The 26,519-nt window shown below is 42.2% G+C and overlaps 1 protein-coding gene across 5 annotated transcripts in view; it reads left to right on the top strand.

Moving 5' to 3' along the window:
- The window catches only part of rims1b (regulating synaptic membrane exocytosis 1b), a 64,664-nt gene extending 40,306 nt beyond the window's left edge, over positions 1–24,358 (top strand). Inside the window, exons 10-36 of one of the 5 annotated variants that reach the window (XM_041036793.1) lie at positions 109–232; positions 343–399; positions 717–763; positions 869–984; positions 1,072–1,202; positions 1,338–1,509; positions 1,857–2,010; positions 2,361–2,417; positions 4,558–4,711; positions 5,360–5,476; positions 5,999–6,061; positions 6,551–6,628; positions 9,099–9,218; positions 9,996–10,085; positions 10,939–11,016; positions 11,533–11,598; positions 12,139–12,252; positions 12,797–12,903; positions 13,898–14,001; positions 14,728–14,888; positions 15,193–15,345; positions 18,883–19,100; positions 21,932–22,076; positions 22,612–22,724; positions 23,431–23,532; positions 23,793–23,932; positions 24,062–24,358. In XM_041036793.1, the coding sequence (XP_040892727.1) occupies positions 109–232; positions 343–399; positions 717–763; positions 869–984; positions 1,072–1,202; positions 1,338–1,509; positions 1,857–2,010; positions 2,361–2,417; positions 4,558–4,711; positions 5,360–5,476; positions 5,999–6,061; positions 6,551–6,628; positions 9,099–9,218; positions 9,996–10,085; positions 10,939–11,016; positions 11,533–11,598; positions 12,139–12,252; positions 12,797–12,903; positions 13,898–14,001; positions 14,728–14,888; positions 15,193–15,345; positions 18,883–19,100; positions 21,932–22,076; positions 22,612–22,724; positions 23,431–23,532; positions 23,793–23,932; positions 24,062–24,280 (3,200 nt within the window). In that variant the 3' untranslated portion in view covers positions 24,281–24,358. Of the gene's footprint in view, positions 1–108; positions 233–342; positions 400–716; positions 764–868; positions 985–1,071; positions 1,203–1,337; positions 1,510–1,856; positions 2,011–2,360; positions 2,418–4,557; positions 4,712–5,359; positions 5,477–5,998; positions 6,062–6,550; positions 6,629–9,098; positions 9,219–9,995; positions 10,086–10,938; positions 11,017–11,532; positions 11,599–11,863; positions 11,867–12,138; positions 12,259–12,796; positions 12,904–13,897; positions 14,002–14,727; positions 14,889–15,192; positions 15,346–18,882; positions 19,101–21,931; positions 22,077–22,611; positions 22,725–23,430; positions 23,533–23,792; positions 23,933–24,061 lie in introns of all 5 variants that reach the window. The other 4 variants (XM_041036794.1, XM_041036796.1, XM_041036795.1 and 1 more) reach the window with 4 other exon arrangements.
- Positions 24,359–26,519: the final 2,161 nt, after the last annotated feature.

Raw genomic sequence — 26,519 nt, forward strand, 5'->3', positions numbered from 1 at the left:
AAATGTTTTATCCTCCTGTCAAGTTTCAGTTTGACTTTATACAAACGTGACACAAGATGAGCTTCAGGCTGAAACATCATTGTGTCGTGTCGGCCCACTTGGTTCCAGGTGACGAAGTGCTACAGTGGAATGGGAAGTCGTTGCCAGGAGCAACCAAGAAAGAGGTGTACAACATTATCCTTGAATCCAAGGCTGAACCTCAAGTGGAAATAGTTGTTTCAAGACCTATTGGGTAAGATCAGTGTTATTAATACATAATAATTATCATTTAAATACCTAAGTGATGGCATTGATTTTATTCTGACAGACACTTTTGATATGTCTCCTTCCTTTATCTAAAAGCTCTATCCACCGAATTATGTCCAAAAACTTCTTGAGAAAAGTGTATAGAGCATATCAGTAAGTAGTGTTGATTTAATGGGTGGAGCCCCTTACCCTCATGCCTCCCCTGAAATCCTTCAGATCCAACAGTAAAATCCCAGCTATCCCTTTCTTCTCTACTACGCACCATGTTTAATTTGTAAGTGTGTATTTGACTGAGCGCTTGTTCTTCTTGGACCATGCAACTGTTGGTTGACATGAGTGTTTTACTCATTCATTTCTTAACAATGAATGTAGACTAACGTCTTGACTGTGTCTTTACCTTTCAAGTATCTTGATGTAAATTCTATAAATCTAGTTAAATAAGTTTATTGACTCTGGTTTGCTTTTTACAGAGACATCCCAAGAATCCCAGAGTCATCCCACCCTCCTCTAGAATCAAGTAAGTGTTTATATGGGCAACTTTATTTTCAAATTGTGATTTAATTTCAAACTGAGGCATGGATTGTGGTTTATTACAAGATCTGTTATCCTCTTTATCCTTCAGCAGGCTCCAGCTCCTTTGAGTCTCAAAAGATGGACCGCCCCTCTATATCAGTGATGTCCCCTACCAGCCCTGGGACCCTCCGAGATCTTCCTCTGGTGCTGCCTGGCCAGCTCTCTGTGAGTGTCTGGAAGGGGATGGACAGAGGTTCATGTGAACAGCTATAAATATGGATAAAGGTTAACTACCTTCACACATCTTTTCAGGTGAAGCTGTGGTACGACAAAGTGGGCCATCAGTTGATCGTCAACGTCCTTCAAGCCATAGACCTGCCAACTCGACCCGACGGACGACCTCGAAACCCTTACGTCAAAATGTACTTCCTGCCTGACAGGAGGTAAGGACATAGTGTTCATTTTTTTCTCAGTTTGCATCTCCCTCTGCCAAGTACCTCTCAACATAAATGTCCAATGTCCAGGACAATGCTTCTGCCCTGTAAACTAAACTCTGTGTGCTCATGCATTTCTTCCAGTGATAAGAGTAAACGAAGGACTAAAACAGTGAAGAAGAGCGCTGAGCCCAAGTGGAACCAGACCTTCATATATTCCCACGTTCACCGGCGGGACTTCAGAGAACGCATGCTAGAGATCACTGTCTGGGACCAGCCCAGAGTGCAGGAGGAGGAGAGTGAATTCCTGGGCGAGGTGGGTGAGACACCATGTCCATTTGGTTTTCACTAAAAGATACTGGCTAATATTAACTACTGCTTCCAAATATATCCAAATTAAATACTGAAAAAAGAAAAAATTACTACTTGCTCTCACAACTAAAAGACGTCTGCGTCTCGTGATGAGAGGTTGCAGGCTGGCACCTCTTCATACTAAGGGCCAGAAAGCCAAAAATGTTGGTAATTTCTGCAGATCTGTGGGACTGAAGTGGTTCCAGGGAAACACAGTCCCAAACACCTCTGATCCTCAGGGATCCAGTGGACTGTTTCTCTTCTCCTCACTCATCTGTCCTGTCCGTCCTGTCTCTCTCTGTCCTCTCTCAGATCCTGATAGAGTTGGAGACGGCCTTGCTGGATGACATTCCTCACTGGTATAAGCTCCAGACTCACGACGTGTCCTCCATACCTCTGCCCCAGCCGTCTCCTTACCTCCCACGCAGACATGTCCATGGAGACAGCCCCAGCAAGAAACTACAGAGTATGTGTGGTTACATACAGTACATGTACAGGCTATGTGTATATATGTGTGCGAATGATTCAATATCTGTTTTGTGAACCTACAGTATGTTAGAGTGTGTGGCTGCTAACACCTTTCCTTTACTCAGCTTTCTATTTTTTGTCTCTCAGTGTGGGAGACTGAGAAACAGAACCTCTCAACCTTACCCTGTCTTGTATGTGTGTGGTGTGTGTGTGTGTTTGTGTGTGTGTGTGTGTGTGTGTGTGTGTGTGTGTGTGTGTGTGTGTGTGTGTGTGTGTGTGTGTGCGCGTGCGTGTGTGTGTGTGTGTGTGTGTGTGTGTGTGTGTGTGTGTGTGTGTATGCGTATGCAGGGTCTCATCGCATCATTGATACAGAGTTTGATGATGGTTTGATGGTAGAGACTAAAGGTGGGTGGGGGGCATGGTTACTGAGTATTTCCTTGTAGTAGCCTGTAGGCGTCCAGCACTGGGTGAGAGAGCACCTTCTTGCATCCTCCCTCCATCTTTTACTCCCCAAACCTTCCAAAAAAAAAAAAATCCCTTTTGGCTTCACTGTATGTTTCAGAACAAATTGCACCCAAATTAAAATAATTAATCTTTGCTGTATCAGCAAAAAGCAACACTCCAAAGACTTTTGCAATTCATCATATTGCTAATGGACTGCAGATTTTGAATTGCGGTGTTGTGGTTGTACAGCATTTATACTGCTGAAGTTTAGCAGTGTACTGAACCTCAGCGAGGCTGCAGTGAACAGTTTCTCCTCTTCTGCTGGGCCGTAGAAACACTGAAGCACTGAGTGCATGTTAGAGCTACAGTAGTTCACTGCCATTCCACTCAAGTCTCCTGCCATTCTCCCGCATGCTCCTAGCCCTGCCTAGAAGCTGCTTACTTCACTTAAAGGACACTGAACATGTACAGTAGAAGCTGAATGTGTGTTATTTTGGCCTGTAGAATCACTACAGCTGCTTTGTTGTTTGACTGTTGCTGCTGTGGCTTACTTTCCTGTCAGATGAATATGGACCTGCTTTAAATATTTATACATTTTTATGGTTCGTTTCTGCCTGGCCAAATGGGTATGGTTTGCCACATGGGGAGGTTTAATGATTGTACACAATCTGCAACTTATTTGAGAGTCATTATGCTTCTTTTTATCCTGATGCAAACACTGAGGCTCAGATTGTGAGCTGTTGTGATCAGATTGTAACAGTGCACATACATTTACTGGACACATCTGTGCCCGTGTACTCTACTCTGCTATACTGCATGTACGGTACATCTGATCCTTTAAACAGGTAAACACACAGTAGAGTTGTGAAGTGTGGAGAGCTGCTGCCTCCATATCTGTCCCCCTTTTCCCTATTTCCTCTCTTTCATCGGATGAAATCCTCAACACAGGAACTATGGAGTCTGTACTGATATTATACAGTACCTGCATGTAATGGCTATCACATGAATTTATTTCAGATCTGGTTCTCAGTTTGGTACCGTATGGCAGATAACTATTAATGCTACAATACCCATGAGCCTTAGCACTTGCTTCTATCGAAAAAAAAAAAAAAGCAGAGGCACAAATCAGAGCTGCAGCGAATTCAAAATGCTTTGTCCAATAAAACATAGTTGTCAAATTCATCCAGATGTTCGTACTATACATTCAGTGTTTCATACTAAATCAAAGCTAACCTCTCCACTAGAAGAGTAGGTTTTTATCTATACGGACCTTTTATAAATTTTAAAGTTTTAAAGAACCAAATATTTCATAACATAGTTGCTCATCTTTTTCACTGATGATTCAACTGGAAGAGTTTCATGTCCATCCAAGCCTTGGCAGTTCTCAAACTTCTAGTCATCTAACTTTATGTCTGCAGAAAATAAACAGGATGTGCCCTAAACGGCCAAAAACAACTTCTTCCTCTTTCCATCTCTATTTCATATTTTCAGTCAGTAATATGTAGCAAGAAAAACAAGCCAATAGAGTTTGGCACATATTAGTCTCAACAATGCTAATAATTTTCTTGCGTTATCTATATCATATGTTGTGTATTTATATTCCTATATTCAAATATATTTCCTGTGTTCCTAAACCTGTTCTTTGCTGCTGCAGTGGTTAAAGGTTCCCAAGGGTTTAAGACTCTGATCTCTCACATCTGGCACTCCATAAAGATTAAAACAAGAACTGCAAGCAAATCTCAGGTCTGACAGAGACATTGCAGAAACAGTCAGCTACTCAGGCTGACCTGTTTACTAGCTGTTCATTTGCCTGTAAAACATCCTGCTGTGATGTTCTACAGTTTGTAAGAGAATGGCATCTGTAGAGGTGGTCAGCAACACAACACTCACGACTTGTGCACCCTTATCAAAGGACACACAACTAATGCCTGGATCTCTGTGTGTGCGTGTGTGTGCCTTTGTGTGTATCCATGTTTGTGTGTGTTGTACCCATACAAATCCATGAATCGACCAACGTGTTTGAATGAATGACTCTTTGTGTGTGTGTGTGTGCGCGCACATCCATGCTGGGTCTGTGTGTGTTTGTGTGCGGTGTGTGTAGGTGCAGAGCGTAACTCCAGGGAGAGAGAGCGGGGCAGTACGTTGGCCGTGCCTGAGCAGCAGCGGCCTGTCCAGCACCGCTCCCGCTCGGTGTCTCCTCACAGAGAGGACTCCTGCAGGGCCCGGTCACGGCCCGCACATGTGCCCATGCAAAGGTCAGCATCACCTACTGTACCACAATCACTGACTCTTGGACCCCAGTGTGATTCAGATTACAGCTCCAAACATCACACATTTTTACAGACTATTGTGTGGTCTACACTAATTTAATACAACGTGTACGTCGACACTACATCTCACTGACTATAATATACATGTGTGTCAGTGTTGCAGCTTGTTGACATGTCTTTGTTAAGGCTCTAAATCTCACTGCTTAACGGCTAAATCACTACCGTCTGCTACATTTATCTGTTTTTGGCTGTTGTCATGGTAATGTTATTAATTCTTCAGACAAATATCCTAAAGCTAGAATGACTGTTATCCTGACACATTAACTATATATTTAGCTGTGGGTCACCATTAGCTAGTTGGAGACGAGTGACCCTATAATGATACATCCTTGATTGCAAAAGACTGGTGTGGGCAGGATTATTAAGAACATGTATCAGCACGGCCCTTCATTTTTCTGAATCAAATCAAACTGTTTTGTCGTGTTGTTTTGTATTTATATTGTGTTAGATCAGACCAAAAGTAAGGGTGGACATCATCATCAAACAATCATCAGAATCATTAAACTATGGATCATGATTCATATCATACCCAAATTAAACCCATACATTTATTGGACTTATTTATTTCATTAGGAGTCTGGATGAGATCCATCAGAACCGCCACCACTCCCACTCCCCCTCCTGCTACTACGACTCCCCCTTGGAGCACCAGCGTTCCGGTGACTCGGACTATGAGTACTCTGAGGACAGGTAACCTGCTTTTAGGATCTCTGGGGAAGTGTAGTGGTGTGGGACGGGGTTATGACAGTGTGCCTCAGTCAACTTTGTGAAAAAACATGTTAAAGAGCAAGATACACAGACATTGTTTCAGTATGTGTGGGTCATTCAGCAGTGATTTGACAGCAGCTCTGGTCTCCATCATGCATAACTAAAGTTCCAACATGGAAATCCTACTCATGGAGCCTTCACATGCTAATATTTACTAATATTTTATAAAGGTTGTATATTGTTTTAGTTCAGTATGTGTAATGGGATATTACCAAACTAATTTCTACTAATACGACTAACAGTTTGAAAGTAGTCATTGCAGCATACTGAGTTTGTTGTGTCATTCTGTATTGTTAAATGCAGACTTGACTGAAATCTCAGAAATATGATTTCCTGGTTTCTGTCATTCATAAGTTCACTTTGCCTGTCTGAGTTGCCATCCTCTTCTTTTGTGTTTTCTCGGGTTGTTTTTCATTTGTTCACCCATCGTCATGGCAATGACAGTGAGGTCCTGGAGATGCACAGGTCTATCCGGGGCGGGAGTGCCGAGTGCCTGCACACAAACAGGTAAACAAAAAAAAAAGAAGAAAAAAGACAACCACCATTCAGCTTTATTTTTATACTATGCACCATTTTATCATCATTTCCATTCTCACTATACTTTAACAACTTCATCTTAACACACAATGTTGATACTCTATGCAAACACTGTGTTGATTATCTTGAATGGATCTTGAGTGTATGTCAGCCTTTGTGCAACCGCATGAACACAAATTCAACAGATCACATCAGCGTCAAGTAGTTGTAGAACATTCATAAATTCATGTCCAGCTATTGTCTATCACCACAGCTGTCTCATGTAAACACACCACACACTGATCACTGTGTGAGGGGATTAGAGACCTGCTCGGTTACTGACCTCAAAGAAGGCAAAGCTCTTTTGATTAATTCCTAATTTTTTTTTTTTTTTTTGCATTGGACGTGTTCACTCACAACAGTTGTACTGTATTTTTTTTTGTCTTGCTTTATGTGCATGATCTCCACTCACACAACCAGGGGCGTAGGTAGATACAGCAACACACTCCCCCCCAAAATGCCCCTGTTAGTAAATGGTATCCATAAAGACATTTACAGGTAAGTGTTTAGCGTGAAAGGCGTTCTTGCGTACCCTCCTCTATGCCTGTCCAGCTTTCCCAGAGACCTTTGTGGAGTTGGTGGGCTATTTACTTGTGGCAGTGTTGTGTCAACGCAGTAAATGCCCATATGTCTCCCAGGCTGCTGTGCTGCTTGTGTTTCCTTTGGTCAAAGTGTTGCTTTGTCATAGTGTTGCATTAGCTTGTTCAATGATATCTGCTGCTTTTCCCTCTGTATTATTCAATCCTGGATCTTGAAAGGCCCCATCAGCTTATACATTTTTACACTGTAAACCATTTATATGTCTGTATGTTGCTTCTTGCCATTTTCAAAACAGAGAATTTTAGACTGACTTTTTTCAGTTCTGGGTAGCAGCTGAGAACAGGGAGTCACTGGTGCAGTCAAGGGAGCTCTGCCATCTGGATTTTTCCAGACAAGTGCCAATAAAGTGTTGCATTGGCTAAAGCTATATGCTGTCAGATCATCAAACTCATACTTGCTAAGTAATAAGCTAACGGACATTGTGAAAATAATAATGAGAATTTGGTTGAGTTAGTTGAGGGTTAATGTAAGGATCTGGGATGTTGAGCATCCTGAAATGCAACAAAGGCGACACATCTTTTAAACACACAAATTGTAGTTTCTATACTAGATGAGTCAGTTGATCTACCCCTTTGCTCCAGACTGAAATATCTGAGCAACAATGAAATGGATTGTCACAAAATGGCTGTGGACATCAATGCTCTCTAAAAAACGACTTTGTGCCACCATGAGGTTGACATTTGTGGATATGAGTGAAATGTCTTGACGACTAATCGATGGACTGCCATTTATTTTCCCCTCAGGATGAATTGTTCTAGCTTTGGTAATTTCCCGACTTTTCTTTTATTGCCATCATTGGGTCAAATTTCACATTGTTTAACTTTAATTTGTGATTAAGTAACTGCAACTGACATTCCTGACAGTCTCGGCCGCACTTTGTATTTAGTGCAAACAGTGTAAGGGCAAAACATCATGATGTTAATATTGTCTTTGTTGGCATGTCTCCATGCTGATGTTAGCATTTAGCTCAACGCACCATTCATTCATTCATCTTCTAAACCGCTTGATCCGTCAGGGTCGTGGGGAGCTGGAGTCTATCCCAGCTGACTATGGGCAAGAGGCAGGGTACACCCTGGACTGGTCGCCAGTCACTCTTCCTTTATACAGCTAAATACCGCTGCTAGCACAGCTGCATGGCTGCAGACCCTCAGGTTACTAGTAATGAGGAGTACTGTACAGTTTGCTAGGTATATTGTCTCTTGTGTTGCTGGAGGAGCTTTGTCAGGTCAAATACATCTAAAACTTAGAGTTTATAAACTTACTTTAGAAGTTTAATATATCTAGTAGCATACTGTGAAGTGTAGGATCTAGAGTTTTGGGGGTTTTGGAGTTCGGCCCTCATTAGTGATGAAAGATTACAGATTTAACTATTGAAAAAACAAATGTGTCTCTGGAGAGTGCTCCAAACTTTACTGAAATCCTATACCACACTGCTGGAGTACTCCATAATAATGACTGCCAGGAAATCCATCTAAAACTCATGGCATTCTTTGGAAATGATTAGCAGTAATGCGAATAGTGTGTCAGTTACAGTTAATGTGCTAAAACATGGAAAAACCACCAAAATAGTCTTTCAACATGTTAATCAGATATTGATCCAAGCATCATAATTTGCACCAGATCACATCACAGAATACTGTTATGCAGCACACTCTTTTTTCCTACCTCTGAACCAGAATTTAAAAGGACACAATCCGTCAGATTTACAGTAATGCTTCATTTGTGGCTGCATAAACACTGAACAGACAGACCTCCTGTATAAGCAGTTCTCTCTCTGTTCTGCTCGAATCTGTTTTACGGCACTCTTATACATTTTATACATCAACTGTAGCTTGGTTTCCTCGCCACGTGCCGCCTCAACGGCTTTAGATCTGTAGATTGTGTTACATAATCAGTGTTACATGTAATCTACCCATATATGTGTATGGGGTCAATCCACAGGGAGGGCAAGAGGAACTGTCTCTATACTCTTATATAATTCATTATGTAAGAGTATATGTGTTCATTTAGTGATTTGCTGTTTCTGGTCATGTCAAGCGTCATGCAGCAGGTACATTTCTACTCTGAAGTGAGCCATTCTTATATTTTTGGTGATTCCTCCCTTTTTACTGAGCTATAAAGTAAACCGTGAATACGGAGTTGAGAGGAAAACCATGTTTTATGTTGCACTGTATTGTGAATGTTGCTTCTTTGTCTCTCCTGATCATTTGCAAGAAGCCTGCTCAGTTTCATGCCTGTGTCCCTCCCCCCTCCACTTATTTATTTTCTGCTTATTTCTGTCGGTTGCATGTATCATTTTTGTTTTCCTTTGCCTTCCTTTGCACGTGGGTCTTTCCCCACCTGGTGCTGGCGGGGCTTTGGCGTACAGCTCCACCCTCCCTGCATGCCTAAAGAGCAAGCCGCCCCACAGACAGGAGGCGCTTAGCACCATGCCTCGTAGCATCCTCACACACCGTGTACTCAGGTTTACTGATGAGGTCACGGTTAGGTAAGAGCACACCCTCTTCACACACCATCTCCTCCTTCGTTCACTCACCGCCCACAACCTCTTCTTCCGTTTTCGTCTGACGACACATAGCAGAGGCTTAAGCATGTACTGGCGAGTGCAGAGAAACAGTAAACTCCTAAGCCCTTGCTGCCATCCTTTTGAAGCATTAGTCCCAAAAACATCATGTGCAATGTCACGCGATGGCAGGGAGCCAGCCATCTGTTGAAAGTACCTGTTGTCACAGAACAGCATGACATGACAAACATACAGCTGTGAGTGTATGCAGCACAGAGTAAACGTGAACACTGGCTGCTCTCCTATCCTCTTCACTCATTCACTCCCTCACACGCACACACACACACACACATTTACAAGCAGTCCCTGCTCCCACTTAGACCTGGTTCCCATGGCAACTCACCAACCTTCCATCTGAGTGGTCTCGCAGTGTTTGGCCGCGAGGAATGACTGGCTGTGATAAATGGAGATACAGCATCAGTGCCATTACATGTTACTGCACTCTCTGATGGCTTCCCTTTCTCTCTCTGTGTCTCTCCGCCTGCCTCTCTTTTTTTAACATTACTTCTCATTATCTTCCTTGTTCTGACTTTCTCTGTATTTTCTTTTGTCTGCCTCCTACTTATCACCCTTTTGTTCTCCCACATTGTTCTTAATCTCGTCTTCTTGACACCCCTCCTTCTGTCCTTGTACATCCTGTCTCCATCTCTATTTCTTTCTCTCCTTTATTTCTGTCTCTCTTGCTGTGTTGTGGCGGTGCAGTGACCTGCAGCCGTCGTTGGACAGAGTGAGGAGTGCCAGCACCACTTGTCTGAGACCAGACACCAACTTTCACTCCCCTGACAGAGACAGGTATAAAAAGAAATTGAACACACCCGATTTTTATGCATTACATGAATCAAGTCAATTAAATTTGCTCAAGATACTTTTATTTTAAAAATGAGTACACAATCTATAATTATAGAGATAGTCTTTGGTCCCAACTTTCAAACCAGTATTTCCTGACTACATGATTGAATCATTCAACATTTTGGGTGTATGATGATGCATGTCTTCACTCCAGCTCATGTCATTTGTCCCTTTCATACATGACTGAATTTGCCATTGCACATTGTCATAAAAAAACCCCATCTACTCGCTGTTTAGAATTTGGAGTCTCTTTAGTACAGCATACTTTACCCAGGAAGGTTAGCTGAGAGCAGTTTTCACTCAGACATTTTGGGAAATGCGTTTATTCGTCTTCTTACTGAGACTTAGATGAGAAAATCAATACCACACTCATGTCTGTGCACGACATATAAAGCTACAGTCATCAGCAAGGAGACTGGAAAACAAAGAGAAACAGACAAATGAAATACAACATGTTCATTTGTGAACTGAAGAAGTGCTGATATTTTGTTATAGCTGGACAGAGCCAGTGTAAGAGAGACAGTGAGTAAGTGTGTTTCCCCAAATACAGAAAAAACTGTGAAGTTCCAGGATATTTACCCCTGTGTTAGCCTGTTTATAAATGCTTGTAGCCTAATGCTCAGATTTCTGACATGACTTAAAATGTTTTAGACTTCAAGGTGAATATTTTGACTATTAAGCCATGAAATTTAAAGAGAAATAACAGTTTCTCAGCCTTGACTGTCCCTTTACTCATTAATAACCTCTCCTGGTGTTCCCACCTCGAAATGCTCCTCCTGCCCCTCCGCCCTTTTAGGTCCTCCAACTCTTTGCCCCGCAAGACTCCCCCAAGTCCCAGGATCTTAGTAGAACATGTGGCCCCTGAGGAAGACAGGTATACCAAGCCTGCTCCCCTCTGCTGTGCCTAAACCTGAAAACACTGCTCTACACCTCTGCTTTGTCTGCTTATACCTTCCTGACCCCACATTTCGAAGCCTGTCCTGTGGCCTAGATCTCCTCCTGTAGATGATGGCGTTGCACAGATCTCGTGATCAGCACTGTTTCTTTACCTTTTCCTGTAAATATTTGTGGTCTAAGGCTGTGTAATCCCTCTTTTATTCCTCTGCACCTGCTCTTTCTGCTGAGCACCTGTTCTGAATTTCCCCACGTCTCTGGCTTGAAAGCACTTTCTTTGCTGTATCATTGTTGCTGGAGGTAAAAAAAGAAAAAATAATGCTCACATAATGTGCAATTCTCAGCAATATTGCTTTCACAAACCACAAAAACCAAACCATTAAGTGTCAGTTTGAGGCTCTTACATTTCAGTTTTACCATTCTGTGGTGCGTCATTCTCCATATCGTGTTTGTTTTTCTTCCTCTCTCTCTCTGTGGTTGCTGTGTGCCGGCACAGGCAGTGTAGCAATTCATCAAGTCCAAACTGTCTCAGGGGCAGCAAAAAAAGCCTGGAGGGGGACAGGTAAGATCATTCATTCATTTATTCACTCACTCATTCACCTTACTTCATCTCCTCTCATTACTCTCACCACTTCTCCTATCTCTGGAGGGGTGATGCCCGACCATCTGGTTGCCAAATCTGGAGCATTGATTTGGATTTGTGCAGGATATAGCTTTGGATTCTAGCTGAAAATCAAAAAACCTCCTCAGGACATAGAAAAGAAACAAAATGTAGAAGTGCTGTTTTAAAAATATTGAAGCAATGTGGAGGTGTAGTATGGTTATAGCTCGTGAATGTATCTGAAACAACTCTTTTGTTCAGCTCAGTCACTGCAGTTAGAAACTCTTCTTGATGGTTGATTGTTGGACTTTGAGCATGACGCCTGCTGTACACTGTCTGTGCTTTTCATCATCGACCCCTGCGCAGCTTACACAGCGTTACACACACAACCCTGAAAAAAGCAAAACTCTATTATTTTCATTTGTTTTAATTTTTATTGTATTTATATGATTTTATGTTTTCATTTCTTTTTATTTCCTGGTGCCTGCCTACTGATGGCAGTCGTATCCAGCCCACCTCTATCCTAAGGGGCAGCAGGGGGAGAGGGGGCCCGCTGAGGCCCTTTGGCCAGACACCCCTGGCTGGGTCCTGCCCAAACTCACCACGGCTAGACAGGTGCATGCTGCTGCCAGTGCTACACCTCTGCTCCCCTGTGTGATGATTTCCTCTCTGTTACACTGAGTGTGGTAACACTGTATGCACAGGTACCACAGGTATACAAAAATCCTGTTAACTCAGAGAGGTATGATGCCCGTGTTAGCAGGGTCAGGCATGTTAATATCTTATCTACAGGGGTTTGTGTGTAGTTAATAAGTAAATTTGCGGTAGAGTCAGGTGTGAAGCTGTGAATGTAAGACATCGCTGTTCCATCTCAACATTATCATACAGTAACTGGGATATGTATAAATACTGTGATACCATGCATACTGTATATAAACCCATTCAGTGCCACCCTCTTTACTTCTCCAGCTACCTCTCCTTTACTGATGGCTCTGATTCATTCCTCTCTCAACTTGACCTTTGACCTTTAGCACTGGCTCTCAGTTTGTTGCCTCTATGATTTTGTTTATATCTTCAATCAGTGATGAATACAGTTATAACAGTGTGTTGTTACATGGCCTTCCCTCTCTCCGTGTGTCTTTATGTTCCTGACTGTCAGAGCACACCCTCACGGCAGCCCCTCTTCTCCAACGGGGACTCCCTCATCAGGTCGCAGGGGCAGGCAGCTGCCGCAGCTCCCTGCAAAGAGTAGCAGCATAGAGCAAGGTACGCCGCGATCTATTTTCTGCATTCACATACATTTGTATCTGCCTAGCAAGTAACCTGTTATGATGCTAAGTTCGCCTCTGAAAATAATTTAGTTTTCACTTATGGAGAGCTGAAACTGAGATAAGGTTGTAACATCTTTAAAAAATACAGCACAACAAATTACATAATTACAGCATGAAGACTTTCTGATTTAGTAATCAGAAATCAGTTCTTGCCTCAGTAACACTACCTTTTGCTTCCTTAGCTTTGTGCCCTTTTTTACTACAATATAGAATTTGAATTTATTTTTCAGCAGTGTATAAAAATAACAGATTGTCAGCTTTGAGTAAAAAGTTGTACTGGTTTTTGACTGATGGTACCTAGGGATGTTCAGCTCAGATGAGCTCTGCCAGTCATATGGTAGAGTACAGCCTATGCAGGGATATAAAAAATGTGTATCAACATTTTTATCAGCTCAGTGCACTTCTGGATCATGACACCTGATAGAGGCATCATAGCACAAATGTACCATTATTATCCCTAATGATTCATGTATTCCTGCAGCATTACCAAGTCATTTCAACACCTTTTTCTTGCTTGTCATAGCTCATTTAGCTGCCAGATGAATGGGGTTTGCTAGACATGATTAAAAAGGTGCTTAAATGTATAGACAGTCACAGTCTTTAGTCTAAGTAGTCTCTGTCCTTCTCTGCCATGACAACATCCCTACCTGACTTGCTTAAGCCCAACAGAGAAGAAAATAACATTTTCTACATGTTGATTGTGAGAATTTCCGTCTCAGACCCTTCAAGCAACCATTATATGAGCAGCTGATGTTCGATCAGTACACACCATGCTCCATCTAGTGTCAGAGACCTGATCCTGCATCCTTAAGTTATTAGGTCTTTAGACCTTAGTCTCTCTTATTGGGAACACACCAGTTTTTCAGATTTCTGCCTTTTATTTTCTCTTCTTTCTTTTACTCTTTCTCTTTTTGTCTTTTTTGTCTCAGCCCTTACAGTGGAGGCGCGAGCCCGACCGCTGCAGATGAAAGTACATTCCTACCGGCCTTCAGCCTCCCTCGACCCTGAAACAAAGCTCAAGACCAAACGGGAGGTCAGCATCCATGTCCTTCTTTAGATCCCTACCTCCTCCTCCTCCTGCACTTAATAAATTATACACTACTCACAATAAGTTAGGGATATTGTTATTTACAAGAGTGCTTTTCCTATTTGGTCTGAATTTTAATGAAATAAGTAAAAGTTCCCTTTGATATTACTAATAATGAATGAGAAGAAACACCATTTTCATTAGTTTAATATTTATTACCCCAACAATTTAGACAATAACAAGAATAGCACCAAATAACAAAAATTGACAATGTCAGTAGCGGGTGTTTCCACCATTTGCCTCAATGACAGCGACGTCTCATGCTCCTCACTAGCCTCATGATGTTGTTCTGAGGCAATGCGTTCCACTCTTCCACAAGTGCTACATGCAGTTCTGCCAGGTCGTCTTTTAGTATTTTTTTAGTATTTTAGTAGTAATTTTAAGTATTATGTTAAGTTAGTATTAAGTAGTATTTTAGTATTGGCCCCAATGTGTAAGGCACACTGTACACAGTGAGACCATTACGTGGAAAACACAAACACAAAATACAATTGCCTCCCTATCCCAAAAATCTCCGAAGTGAAACAAACACCGTATGTATGACATCCACTGAGTCTCTCACAATATGCCTAACTTATTGTGAGTAGTGTATTTCTGTCTATTTTTCTGTCCTGAATTTGAGTCAAATCATCACTTCTCACCCATCCTCCACCTCTTTGTCTCTGTCCGTAGATGTACGCAGAACAGAGGCGTAGCAGCGACAACATGTCGGGCAGATCATCAGAAAGTGATATAAGCGATGTGTCCGCCCTCTCCCGTGCCAGCAGTGCCTCCCGGCTCAGTAGCACCAGCTACATGTCTATCCAATCAGAACGACCTGGGGGACGACTCAGGTCAGTCCTCATTGCATGTCAGGTGTCAGGAGTTGGGGGTGCTGTGGATGTTGGTCAGTTCATCCATTTTTAACTACAGCCGTTCACATACAGCCAGTTCTGCCTTTTTGAAATGAGCCTAAAATTGTGGGTAATTGATATGATCTGTTTGTTTTATGCATGCTAATCACTGTGTGTCTCTCTGTCTCATTAATGCATGCCTGCATGTTTCTGTCTTTCTGCATGCCCTGTCTCCTCTGTCCACACACACATACAACGACACATGGATACATACAATGAATGATGGAAACAAAACTGAACTCAGATCCAAGTCATTAGAGGAGGAGAAGAAGGACAGGAGGATCTCGTGGGGGGTGAACGGGGAGGAGGAGAGGAGGAGGGCAGCAGGAAAGAGACGTTTCTCTGAGGAGTTGAAACGCAGGAGACACACTGTAGCAGGAGACACGAGGGAGTCCAGGTAAAGATCAATAGATCCCAAATGGTGAACTCCCTGATGATGGCAGACAATCCATCTTCTCACTGTACGACCAGGTCTGGATTCCCAATACAGAATCCCTAAACCCCCACTGGTTTTAACAGCACACATTGGAAACTTTTAATGGTAGCAATTATAGACGGTTCCTTATTGATCTCTGTGGAGAAGTAATTTTCTTTTTTGCTTGTGCCTTCCAAAGGGAGGTCAGAGGCAACGAAGCAGTGTCCCTTGAATTTGTAGGGGGACTCAGTGTCTTTGTCAAGGACACTAGAGAAGGGTGGACACTTTCTGACACAGGGATGAGCTTATAAGTTCTGGCTGAAGAGTGGTGCACCTGCTTATTTTTGAGCTACAGTTAGTCTCATTCATATGAGAACATCTGGTTGTGATAATACATTTGATTTTATTTGGGACTCCTTGTCTGTCTGAGTCCCAGACAAGTTTAAAGGGACACTGCACCAAATGTACACATGAAGACATGTTCACTTATTCTAAGGAGTCCTCCTCAGCCTGTGAAAACAGCTCTATGATATTTTCTGTGCCTCTTGAGGAACTTTTATTAAGTTAAAATGACCCTGATGATGTTGTCAGTTATCAGAACTTGGGGTTACATACTGCAAATTTTAGCATAAACCATGTGCTATAAATAAGTAAAGAAAAGTAAACTCAACTGCATCAAAAGGCAATAAAAGGTATATTTAAAAAGAAAAACCCCATCAAACACACAAAGCTCACACCCATCCACAGCTGACCAGTAGCAGTGAGCTGACAGGGACAAACGACCCTATCACAGTGGTCCTTGGTGGGCCAGGTGGTGATGTAGTGCAGCTTATTAGCCGGCTAATGTATTGAGGTCTGGGAGGAGAGAGAGAGAGAGAGAGAGAGAGAGAGAGAGAGAGAGAGAGAGAGAGAGTAAGAGAGGGCTCTGTTCTTTATGGCCTTACCACAGATCAATCTAAATAGAGCGTTGTAAAAGCACAGCCCCACAGCCTTTGACACACTTTCTGGAGTCGGAGGTGAGACAGAGAGAGAGAGACAGAAAGAGAGAGAGAAATAAGTGTCCCAGTTTATAAGTTAGAAGAACACAGCTTGTTTTCTTCATTGAACATTTGTCAATTATAAACAAACTAAACATCGCAAGCTCATGGCCAAAAGTATATAGACAGACGACAGAACAAGCATTTGTAATTTGTAATTGTTCTTTGAATTGGGATTTATGATTGATAAGCTGCTCTAACCTGGCTGCAGGGATCTGCTGCCATTCAGCCTCAAAAGAAATAGTGAGGTAGTGAGGGTCAGGCTGACAGTCAGAGTTTAAAGTTCACTCCAAAGGCGTTGGTTGGTGTTGAGGTCAGGGCTCTGTGAAGACCAGTGAAGTTCTTCCACACCAAACTGGGAAAGCCATTTCTTTATGGACCTCACTCTGTCCCTCACCAAACTGTTGTCTCAAAGTTGGAGGCACATTATTATCTAATATTGCAGGGCTTTAACATTAGCCTTACAACTTTAGCCAAACGTTGCCACAGACAATCCTGCCCACAGACTTTTAATGGCTGCTTGCATCCATATACTGTAAATGAACAAATATAAACAAGGTTGATGGGAAATTTCACCAGTTTTACACATTGCAGTCTGTAAAATTCTGTAAAAACAAAACAAAGTAGAAGACCATCTTCATCTTTTATATGTTTTAACATATATTTGATATGTATAGAGATAAATCATCAAAATCTTAACATGCTTACATTCATGGATAAAGTCTTTATGTACAGACAGATTCGGGGGGATGAAGGGAGAGATAAACAGTGTTACTCTGGCTGTGCAGGAGCTGGTGTCAGATCAGCTCTTAGGCAGATGGGGGTATATGTCTGTTTTCTAATAAGGCTGCAATCAGACAAACACAGTGAAAACACAGATCTGAATTCCAAAAGCAGACAATGGAGCCAGTGTTCATTTATAAAAGCTGATCAGTCTGCTTTAGAAGGCCTGTAATATAACTTATCTATTATTCAGACCAGGGGTCAGTTTTTAGAGAGACAGGAGGTATGAATTAGTAATCAAGTGATGTACAAAGACAGCTGGCCTCGGGTCAGTTTTCACTCAGAGTGGGATATTAATATCTGTATTCAGTGGATACTCTTACATCTGCCTCAGGCCAGTTTGATGATCGGTTATAGGGGTGACTCAGTACATAGAGAGGAGCAGAGACAGAGGTGGTGTGAGGTTGCACTGACCCATCAAACCCTCCTTGCGTCTTGTATCACCTTTGTTCCTCAACCCTTTTCCCTCTGCTTCAAAAATTCAAATAATTCATTAGATGCCACACATGTAAATCTTTTTCTTTCTTTTTGCACAGATAGAGAATCTATATTTGTTGCTTGCCTTTTGTTTTCATATATTTAGTGTCACTTGTTTGATGAAAAATTTGTATTGCAAAGAGCTGAATATTCAGAATAAAACCACACAAAGGAGAAAAACAAAAACAAACAAAAACTTACTTCTGCTTTCCATAGAAAAAAAGAAAAAAAACACAAGTTCACCGGAACTTTCAGCCACAAGCATGAACACACCAGAAGTTACATTTTGTACAGAAGTGCTTGTCATTCTTGTTATATTTGGCCCTTGTTTTCTGTGTGTGTTTGTGTGTGTGTTTGTGCAATCCCCCACTGCATGTCCCAGATCCTTCCTTGCATGCATCCTGTGCTGTGACTGCCTGGACCCTCTCCATTCTCCAGACCTGGATCCTTCCCTCCCAACCTACCACTCTGCTGCACGTCCTTCCCTAACACCCCTGCAGGGGGCAGTGGAAAGGCCTCAAACCACCCTGCCCCTTCCCAGTCCTTCCCTGGCTCCCCTGGGGCACTGGACAGTTGCAGTCAGGGGCCCACACGGACTGGAGAGTATGGGTGATGTGGGAAGCGTAGCCGGGCTGTCCTGCAGCACTTTGACCCCCTCTGAGGGAACAGACATGCGGCGGCTCCTGCGAGCCCCTAGGAGGCAGCATCAAGCACTGGGCAGCCTCTGCTCACATGTGGTGGCTTGTTTGAGGAGAATGAACTTTAATACATGATAAAATTATCAGCCTTGGACTGCTATATAACATTTTATTCTTATTTGATTTCATCTCCTTTTCTAGAGAGTCGTGGCCCAAACTGTAGCAATACTATGTTACACCAAACATCACAGCACCAAACACGTGTTAGTTTTAGTTGTTTACTATGTTTACTTTGTTTACTTTGAGTTTCAGTTGTTCAGTGAGATATGTCCTCATTATTTCTACAATTTGGCCCCAGATGTTTACTCATCTGTCCACAGCCAGTTTGATTAAACATCATTCAACCACAGTCAGTTTGAAATGTTACACTTATCATCCTCCACCACTTTTTACCAACCACGCTGTGTTTGTGTTCCACCAAACTGAAGGTACAGTACAGAGGAGGTTTCAGAGCCCTTCATAACACCCCCCTCCTCATCGCACCGGGTCACTGTGTCACTCAACTCCATGTCTCCTCTCTCCAGTCGGCAGATGCGGTCGTCAGTGGGCCGCAGCATGCCGAAGAGCTCCAGCGTGAGCGGAGAGATCTACACCCAGGAGCGCACCGACGGCAGCCAGTCAGACACGGCGCTGGGCACGGTGGGTGGCGGCAGCAAGAAGAGACGCTCCAGCCTCAGCGCGCGGGTGGTGGCCATCGTTGGCAACCGACGCAGCCGCAGCACTTCACAGATCAGCGGCCCCGGTGAGTTGCCATGGCAACTCTAAAAATGTTCACTGGTGACTGGTACATCCCACTGGTGATGTGTGATATAAATGTGGATCATTTCCCACTGGAAAAAATGTGATGAAACATTTTTACAAATATTTGGGGGCATATTTGATTGCCCTGTATCTCAGCCTGTCACACACGGTTGCTGATGGCTGATGATGAAGGTAGACAGGAAATAACAACATGCTGCTAAACCATGGGATAGAGCTAACCAGTGGCTTTATACACTGCTCCTGTTTCTAAGCTGAGTGTGAAGGAGGTTGCATCACATTTCTGGAAACCACTGAGGAGACATAACTGGAAACAGGCACTGGTTTAGTCAGATGAAAAATAAAAATGTGGAGGCTGAAAGTGAAAGTGATGATGAGTTAACCTGCTGACTAAATTTCAAGTTGTTTTTTTCCTGTAAGAGAAATTTTCAGTGAAAGTTTTCCTCATTAACCATAATCAAGGCCATAGTTTAATCCTCCCCAAACCTAATCCTAACATTAACACTTATTTTAACTAAAGCTGTTTAACTTACTTTCACCTTACAATTAACTACTCTTTTCATATAATGAACAAATTCAGCGCATTTGCCAAATATGACAGAACAGTTAAATTTGGTTATCTTCAACATGGCAACCAGGGCAGAGAGTGAACATCCAAACTTTCAAACAGAAGACTCCGAAGAAATCAGTATCAAAAAATCCGATCAGACAGAAATGTGACAAAAGATGCACAAAGTAGGCAGTTTTTTCCTTTTGTCCTTTAGTTGTGTATCACAGCGTGTTGTCCAGCAGGGGATTTGATGAGTTCTGTCTGGCAGCAGGCTGATTGTTAATTAGGCCGATTACAAACGCCTGAGTAATGGCAGTGTTTGTGTATGTATGTTGTTAGCTCTGTGATGTTTGGATGACAAAGCCTGAACAACATCTCTGAGACACTGAGATTCATGAAGGAGCTGTTGTGATCTTTTGTCTCATTTTTATTTTATATTTTCTTATGTAGTCTGATTTGTTCAAATGATCATTTCACTCAGTTTAAGTTTACAGACCTTCAGTGTGCCTGGATTTCTGCTTTCCAAAACAACAGAATTACCCCATGCTCACAGCATTTAATCTTTATCTTAGACTCTGCAACTGTTTCACTAAATTTTGAGACAGTGTTTGACATTGAGACAATTCAAAGGACTTGTCCTGAGGAGCAGACCGTACCGAAGCACTGCAAATTGCAAGTGTCTTTTAGTTATAGACAAAGCTCCGCTGCCTCGTTGCTCGCTGTAACAACAAACAACCAAATAACATGTTTCAGAGAGTTTCAGAGCATCATGGCCAGCTGAGAGCCCCTCGCAGCTCAGCTCCCAGTCACACGGCAGAGTCTGGCTTCTCTGGGTCCGGCATCTACTTTTACCACAGGGTGGACTCATGATGAAAGCCAAACACTGTACTCTCCTTCTTTGTAGCAGACATAAAAAGCTATTAGAGAACATTCGGCCTAAGGGGGTCTCTTACCCTCTCTGCCTGATGTAGAGAGGAGGGAGGCAGCAGAGATAGTACACAGATCAGTCTTAATTTGAGTCTTTCCTGTTGATGGATGAAAGCAAACGCAGGTAAGGGAGGCTTATGTTTGAGTTTTGAAACTTTTGGATGTTAGTGTGATTATGAGGTAATAGTTAGCTAACGTTTTATGGCAGGTTACATGTGGCACAGGCGGTGAATGTTGTTGAGCACCTCGCCTGCTGGATGGAAAGACTCAGCTCACGCTCAGCATAGACAAGGGATGATTGGGACTTTTCTCTTTGCACTATATGAGCCAATATTATGAGTCAGAAGGTGGACGCACCCCAGTCCGAGATACCACACACTGTTCTTTTGCTACCCAACAATTTCCTGTTTGTCAGCGGGACATGGGTGCGACTTTGGCCGTGCCTCAGAAAGAAAGATCACAGAGTCCTTAACTGGATCTGTGGGCTATCTTGCGATTTCTTTTTTTTTTTTTTACTTCCTCTAACCACCAGTGAATGGTTTACTGTTTAGCCATTGATAAAAGTGCTCCGGAAGTCAGTTCTCTTTCAGAATAATGTTTTTTCCATTTCCTAACCACAACAGGGAAATCTTTCTCTTAATCCTGATACTCTGGGATTTCCCATTTTCTAAATGAAACATTTTGTGGAGCAGCAGTGGTTTAAAGGGGCGTACCACCAATTTCACAAATGAAATTCAGGACAGCTACTCACACTGGTGCAAACAACTGATTGATGTCTTCTGTGGCTCTGGAGGAGCTGTAGAGGAGCTTTCTGAACATTAATACCACTCTCCTCTCTGTACATATTGCCTAAAAGCTCGAACTGTTCCTTTAAGAAATAGATCTGAATCAGAATTTTGTTGTTTGTAGCTTATAAAACTGACCTTTATAGAAAAGCTTCACCTCTCCCTCAGAGGAAAACAGTCGATTACTCTGTTTTTTTTTTTTCCCTTGTTGATTGTTGAATCAGCATCAATAATGCCTACACCTTGCTACAGATGTTTTTTGTCAGGTCAGCCTGACTGAGATCCAACAGGGATTAAAATGTGGTCTACGTTAATAATTCTGTGGTTTGGAGTCAATGTGCCAGCATTGCTCTTTTCATTAATGCTGTTTTCCCTTCGCTTTCACTTTAACGTACCCTCCTTAAACTGAATCAGCATGGCACAGGGTCAAAACAGTAACAAAGAGGTCCACACATTTTTTTTTTAATCTTGGTACATAAAGTTGAAACAGAACTACGACAGCATCTCTGTGAACATTGCTTTTTTCCCCCTCACCTTTCCTGTTTTATCTAGAAGGGAAGAGTAAGAAGGAGAAGGGTGCACCCATCCAGAGGAGCACAGAGACGGGAATGGCAGTGGAGCTGACCAGGAACATGAGCCGCCAGCCCAGCAGAGAGTCCAACAACGGCAGCATGAACAGCTACAACTCTGAGGGAAAGTCAGTAAACCACATTGTTTTCATCTACAGACTCTCTGAGTCTCCCTCATTGTCATTTTCTTTTGTCCTGAAGGAGAATGTGAGAATTTTTCAGGCTGCTGTGTGAATGTATGTTTTTCTTCACAATAACTTGAAATTATCTGCTGTCTCACCAGCTATGACACCCTTAATAAAATAGTAACAGGAAGGTTTGTATGCTGAAATGTCCAACATCTCCAAGCAGAGACTTCCATTTCTGCCTGTATGTGTCAGGTGACTGACACAGTAAACAGAGTGTAATATAATGAGCACACTGTGAAAAAACAAAACAAAACAAAAAAACCACTCAACATGGACACAATGACAAAACACAGAATCTGCCTGATTTCTGTGAGGGATCATTTCAGTGCTGTAATTAATGACTGGCAGCAAATGAGCACTGAGGTCTTAAACTATGCACCACCAAGAGTAATGCAGGAGGAAGAAACCACACATATCTGTCTTTTATGTTGATTTGATTCTTTTTAAGACTATATTTCTGTGTTTTCTGTCTTAGTTTGATCTTCTCTGGAGTGAATCTGGGTGCCAGCAGCCAGTTCAGTGACTTCCTGGATGGTTTGGGACCAGCTCAGTTAGTGGGCAGGCAAACACTGGCTACTCCTGCAATAGGTAAGATACTGGTGACACTGGTCTCTTCTCTTCCCTTCCCTTCCCTTACTACTAACTACCACTGATTGTCTTTAGACTGTTTTACACACCTTTGTGTACATCACTAAATAAGATAGGTGACATAATAAGGTGATAACTAGTACCAAGTCAGCATGGTACAGTATACTAGACAATAGATGTAGTGTAGAATGATAAAGGATCACAAATGAGATATTACATTACTTGCGCTATATTGTATATATAATGTTATACAATACTGTAGCTAGATGGCATCATAAGAGTAACATGATACACACTACTATAACAACATACATTAGAATAGAATATGATAAACAATATAACTATTTCTGTATTAATAGAGTATAGTAACAGTTTCATTTAGTATAGAGTAATGATATTGTATAACATACTGTCTGATAGTATAGTAAGGTATAACTTAGTAAATATAATGAAACATTATGTGTGCATTATCTATTAATCAGTTTGTTTTTATTGTTTTCACATGTTCTCTGACCTTTGATCATACCTTTTAATGAGCCTGCTGAGGGAAATGTGCTAATAGAAGATCCTTGATCATATAGTTTAATGGGCTAAGTGTGTAGACACTACTACAAACTCAAGGTTAATTTTTTCTGAAACCTTTAGCCCCTCTGTACATGCCGTCATTGATCTTTTCCTCTTCTTCTCACCTTCACCTGTTTCCCAGGTGACATCCAGATTGGTATGATGGAGAAAAAGGGTCAGCTGGAGGTGGAAGTCATCAGAGCTCGAGGACTCGTCCAAAAGCCAGGATCCAAATCTCTCCCTGGTAAGGACCTGACCTACATTTAGATTCTGAAGAGCAACTAATCCCACCCTCCCTCTCAAGGAATCACTTTTTTCACATTATTGTCATATGATATACACCCTACATGCATTGTAATCCAGTACATACACTCAGCCAAAGCTTACTCTGTGCTTTTCCTTCCCATAAAGTTATAACCAGCTGTGAGATCTGATCTAGATTACATTGGTGATGCGCTGTGTTCCCCTCTAATGGCTTTTTTATTGTTTTGTCTCTTCCTTCAGCTCCATATGTCAAGGTCTATCTGCTGAATAATGGAGCGTACGTAGCCAAAAAGAAAACCAAGATTGCACGGAAAACACTTGACCCACTGTACCAGCAAGCACTGCTATTTGAGGAAAGCCCACAGGGTAAAGTCTTACAGGTGAGCATGAGATATGTGTCTTCATCAGAAAGCTAAATGTTTTTTTTCCCCCAGTTTCATACAGATAAACTTTATTTCAGCAGGAGGAACTAGAGCTGTGTAATTTGACAGAAATCAATTTTCCTCCAGGTGATTGTATGGGGAGACTACGGCCGCATGGACCATAAAAGCTTCATGGGAGTTGCACAAATCCTATTGGAGGAACTGGACTTATCAAGCACAGCCATTGGTTGGTACAAGTTGTTCCCACCATCCTCTTTGGTGGATCCAACGCTTGCCTCTCTAACGCGGCGAGCTTCCCAGTCGTCACTTGATAGCTCCTCCGGACCTCCGGGGGTCCGATCCTAGTGGACCAACAGCTCTACACCGCTCGGCAAGCAAGAAACTCATGAAGCGTACAGTAGAGAGAGTGAAAAAATATATATATAGTGGAAATGTAGAAGAACAACAATCAGTAAACCGTCACAACGAGAAAGCTTTGTTGAGATCTGACAATCACTCCTGTCGCGGTTAATTTTGTCTGTTGTAGGGAGCGCCACATTTCAGTGTTTCATATCCATCCAATGAAAAATCTTAGTTTTTCTCTGTGTATGCTGAAGGAGCAGGGCCGTCGACAGACAACAAGCAGTAGCTCGTGAGATGGGAGATGAAAACGTGTCAGAGAATCAAAATAAAGCAGGGTGGTTTTTAACTGAATCAACAATAGCAAAGAAATGTATGTAAGCATCGGAATGTATGGACTCAAGACAGAGGTAATCACCCTCCACACCTGCAGGCGGCGCTGTCCTCTCTGCAGTGGCCTCCTCCAGAACCCCAACAGACTGCCGGCATTCCTGCCCCCTCGCCCCCAGGCAGGGTGCTCCCATATGGGTATTCAGTCTGGAAGCACAGGGCCTTCTTCTGGTGCCTAGACCTCGGAGCCACATCACTGGTCCCTCTCTCTGTCGAAAGATCCTCTTTTCAATATGTTTACCATGGCTGCTCTGAAGCCACACTGTTTTAGTGTGTTTGCTTTGTCGTTCATTTCTTTCCCTTTGTTACTACTGGCACAAAAATGTTTTTACAGTGCGTAAAATGCTCATGATAATGTTGTCAGTCAGTCTGGTGTGTGCATGGAGAGAAAAAAACTAAACACGAGATTAAAAAAAAAAAAGGATATAAAAACTATTAAATGTCTGCAAGTGTTATGCAGGGGGTTGATGATGACACAGCTTAGGTTTTTACACTTGACAGTGCAATTAGCGTGCAGAGTTGTTTTCCTTGTTTCACCTCTGGCAAACGTCCAAGCCAGTCGTCTTTGTATAGATGTATATTAGGCCTCTCAAGGGGTTGACCAATAAATAAAATTTATGTCACTTTGAAATATCACAAGGGTACAACATCACTGTAAAAAAAGATTAAAAGATAAATCTTTGTTCACCTACGCAAGAGCAAGATAGGACCGTCTGATTTTTCACATTGTTTGGGGAGTGCAGTCCCTCACCCTGGCACGTTTAAGGTTTTTATCCAAGCCTCAGTTTACATTCTTTTGAAATTTAAACACAAGCACAAGAGCTTGATTTTTTTACAACAAAAAGTCTAACTTTTTGAAAAAAAAAACAAAAACATGTAGTTAAAAAAAGAAAAAAAAGTAACGTTCCCGTCACTGGTTCGGTTCATTTCTTTGTCTAGATATTAGGAAACACACAAACAAACAAGAGAAGAATCGCTCACAGTTTCCCTTGTGCATCTCTGTGAATGTCAAAGTAACCAATCAGACTGATCTGTCGGGACACCAACACCAATGCTCATCCTCCGTTTGGCCTGCAGACTCCTCCCATCGGGAAAGAGGCGGGGCCAGCATGACTTTGGAAACTGTTCCAAGCTGCATGCACATTTTTGTAAAACGAAACAGATACAGAAAAAAAAAGATACTGAACTAGATACGTGTGTTAGTTCCACATACTGTAGGGCCGCTTGTATGTTGCATGCAGTTGTACAGTTTGCTCGTACTTGAATATTAAAGAGATAAAACCAAGAAACCGAAGCCATTCCCATTACGCAAAAGACATTTGAACTCAACTGCAGTCTATTCCGCGTCCCTCAGTCCGGTGCTGAATGTCTTTCAAACTAAATCCCACGATTACGTTGATGTCTTTCCTCGACCCTGGAAGATGTACTGTACTGTACAGTGGTACTGAGCAGACCTCACAGCCCCTCTTACTGTTATTCCAAATCATAGTATACCTCCAAGGGGCTGAGATGATGTATGAATAAATATGTACAAATCAGATCCACTTATATGGAAATATGAATTATGTTTCAACATAATGATTTCAGACACGCTAACACATGAACTGTTAAATTATATAAAGAATAAATGCAGATGCACAAAGAGTCATACACTGTAAATACTCTACAGCCATTCACTGGGTTTTCATTGGGTTGAGTGATAATTGCAAAGGGGCCAAGTCACATAATGAGGAGCAATTAATGTGTCATTAGGGACCATGCAGGTGGAAACCAGGAGGCGATGGACTTGGGTCACAAACTACAGGTGTACCACTGCTCTAAAACTTGTTGTCTGAACACTAATCTTTGTGCTTCA

The sequence above is a fragment of the Toxotes jaculatrix genome, chromosome 4, assembly GCF_017976425.1.
Source record: "Toxotes jaculatrix isolate fToxJac2 chromosome 4, fToxJac2.pri, whole genome shotgun sequence".
NCBI classification, from domain to species: domain Eukaryota; kingdom Metazoa; phylum Chordata; class Actinopteri; family Toxotidae; genus Toxotes; species Toxotes jaculatrix.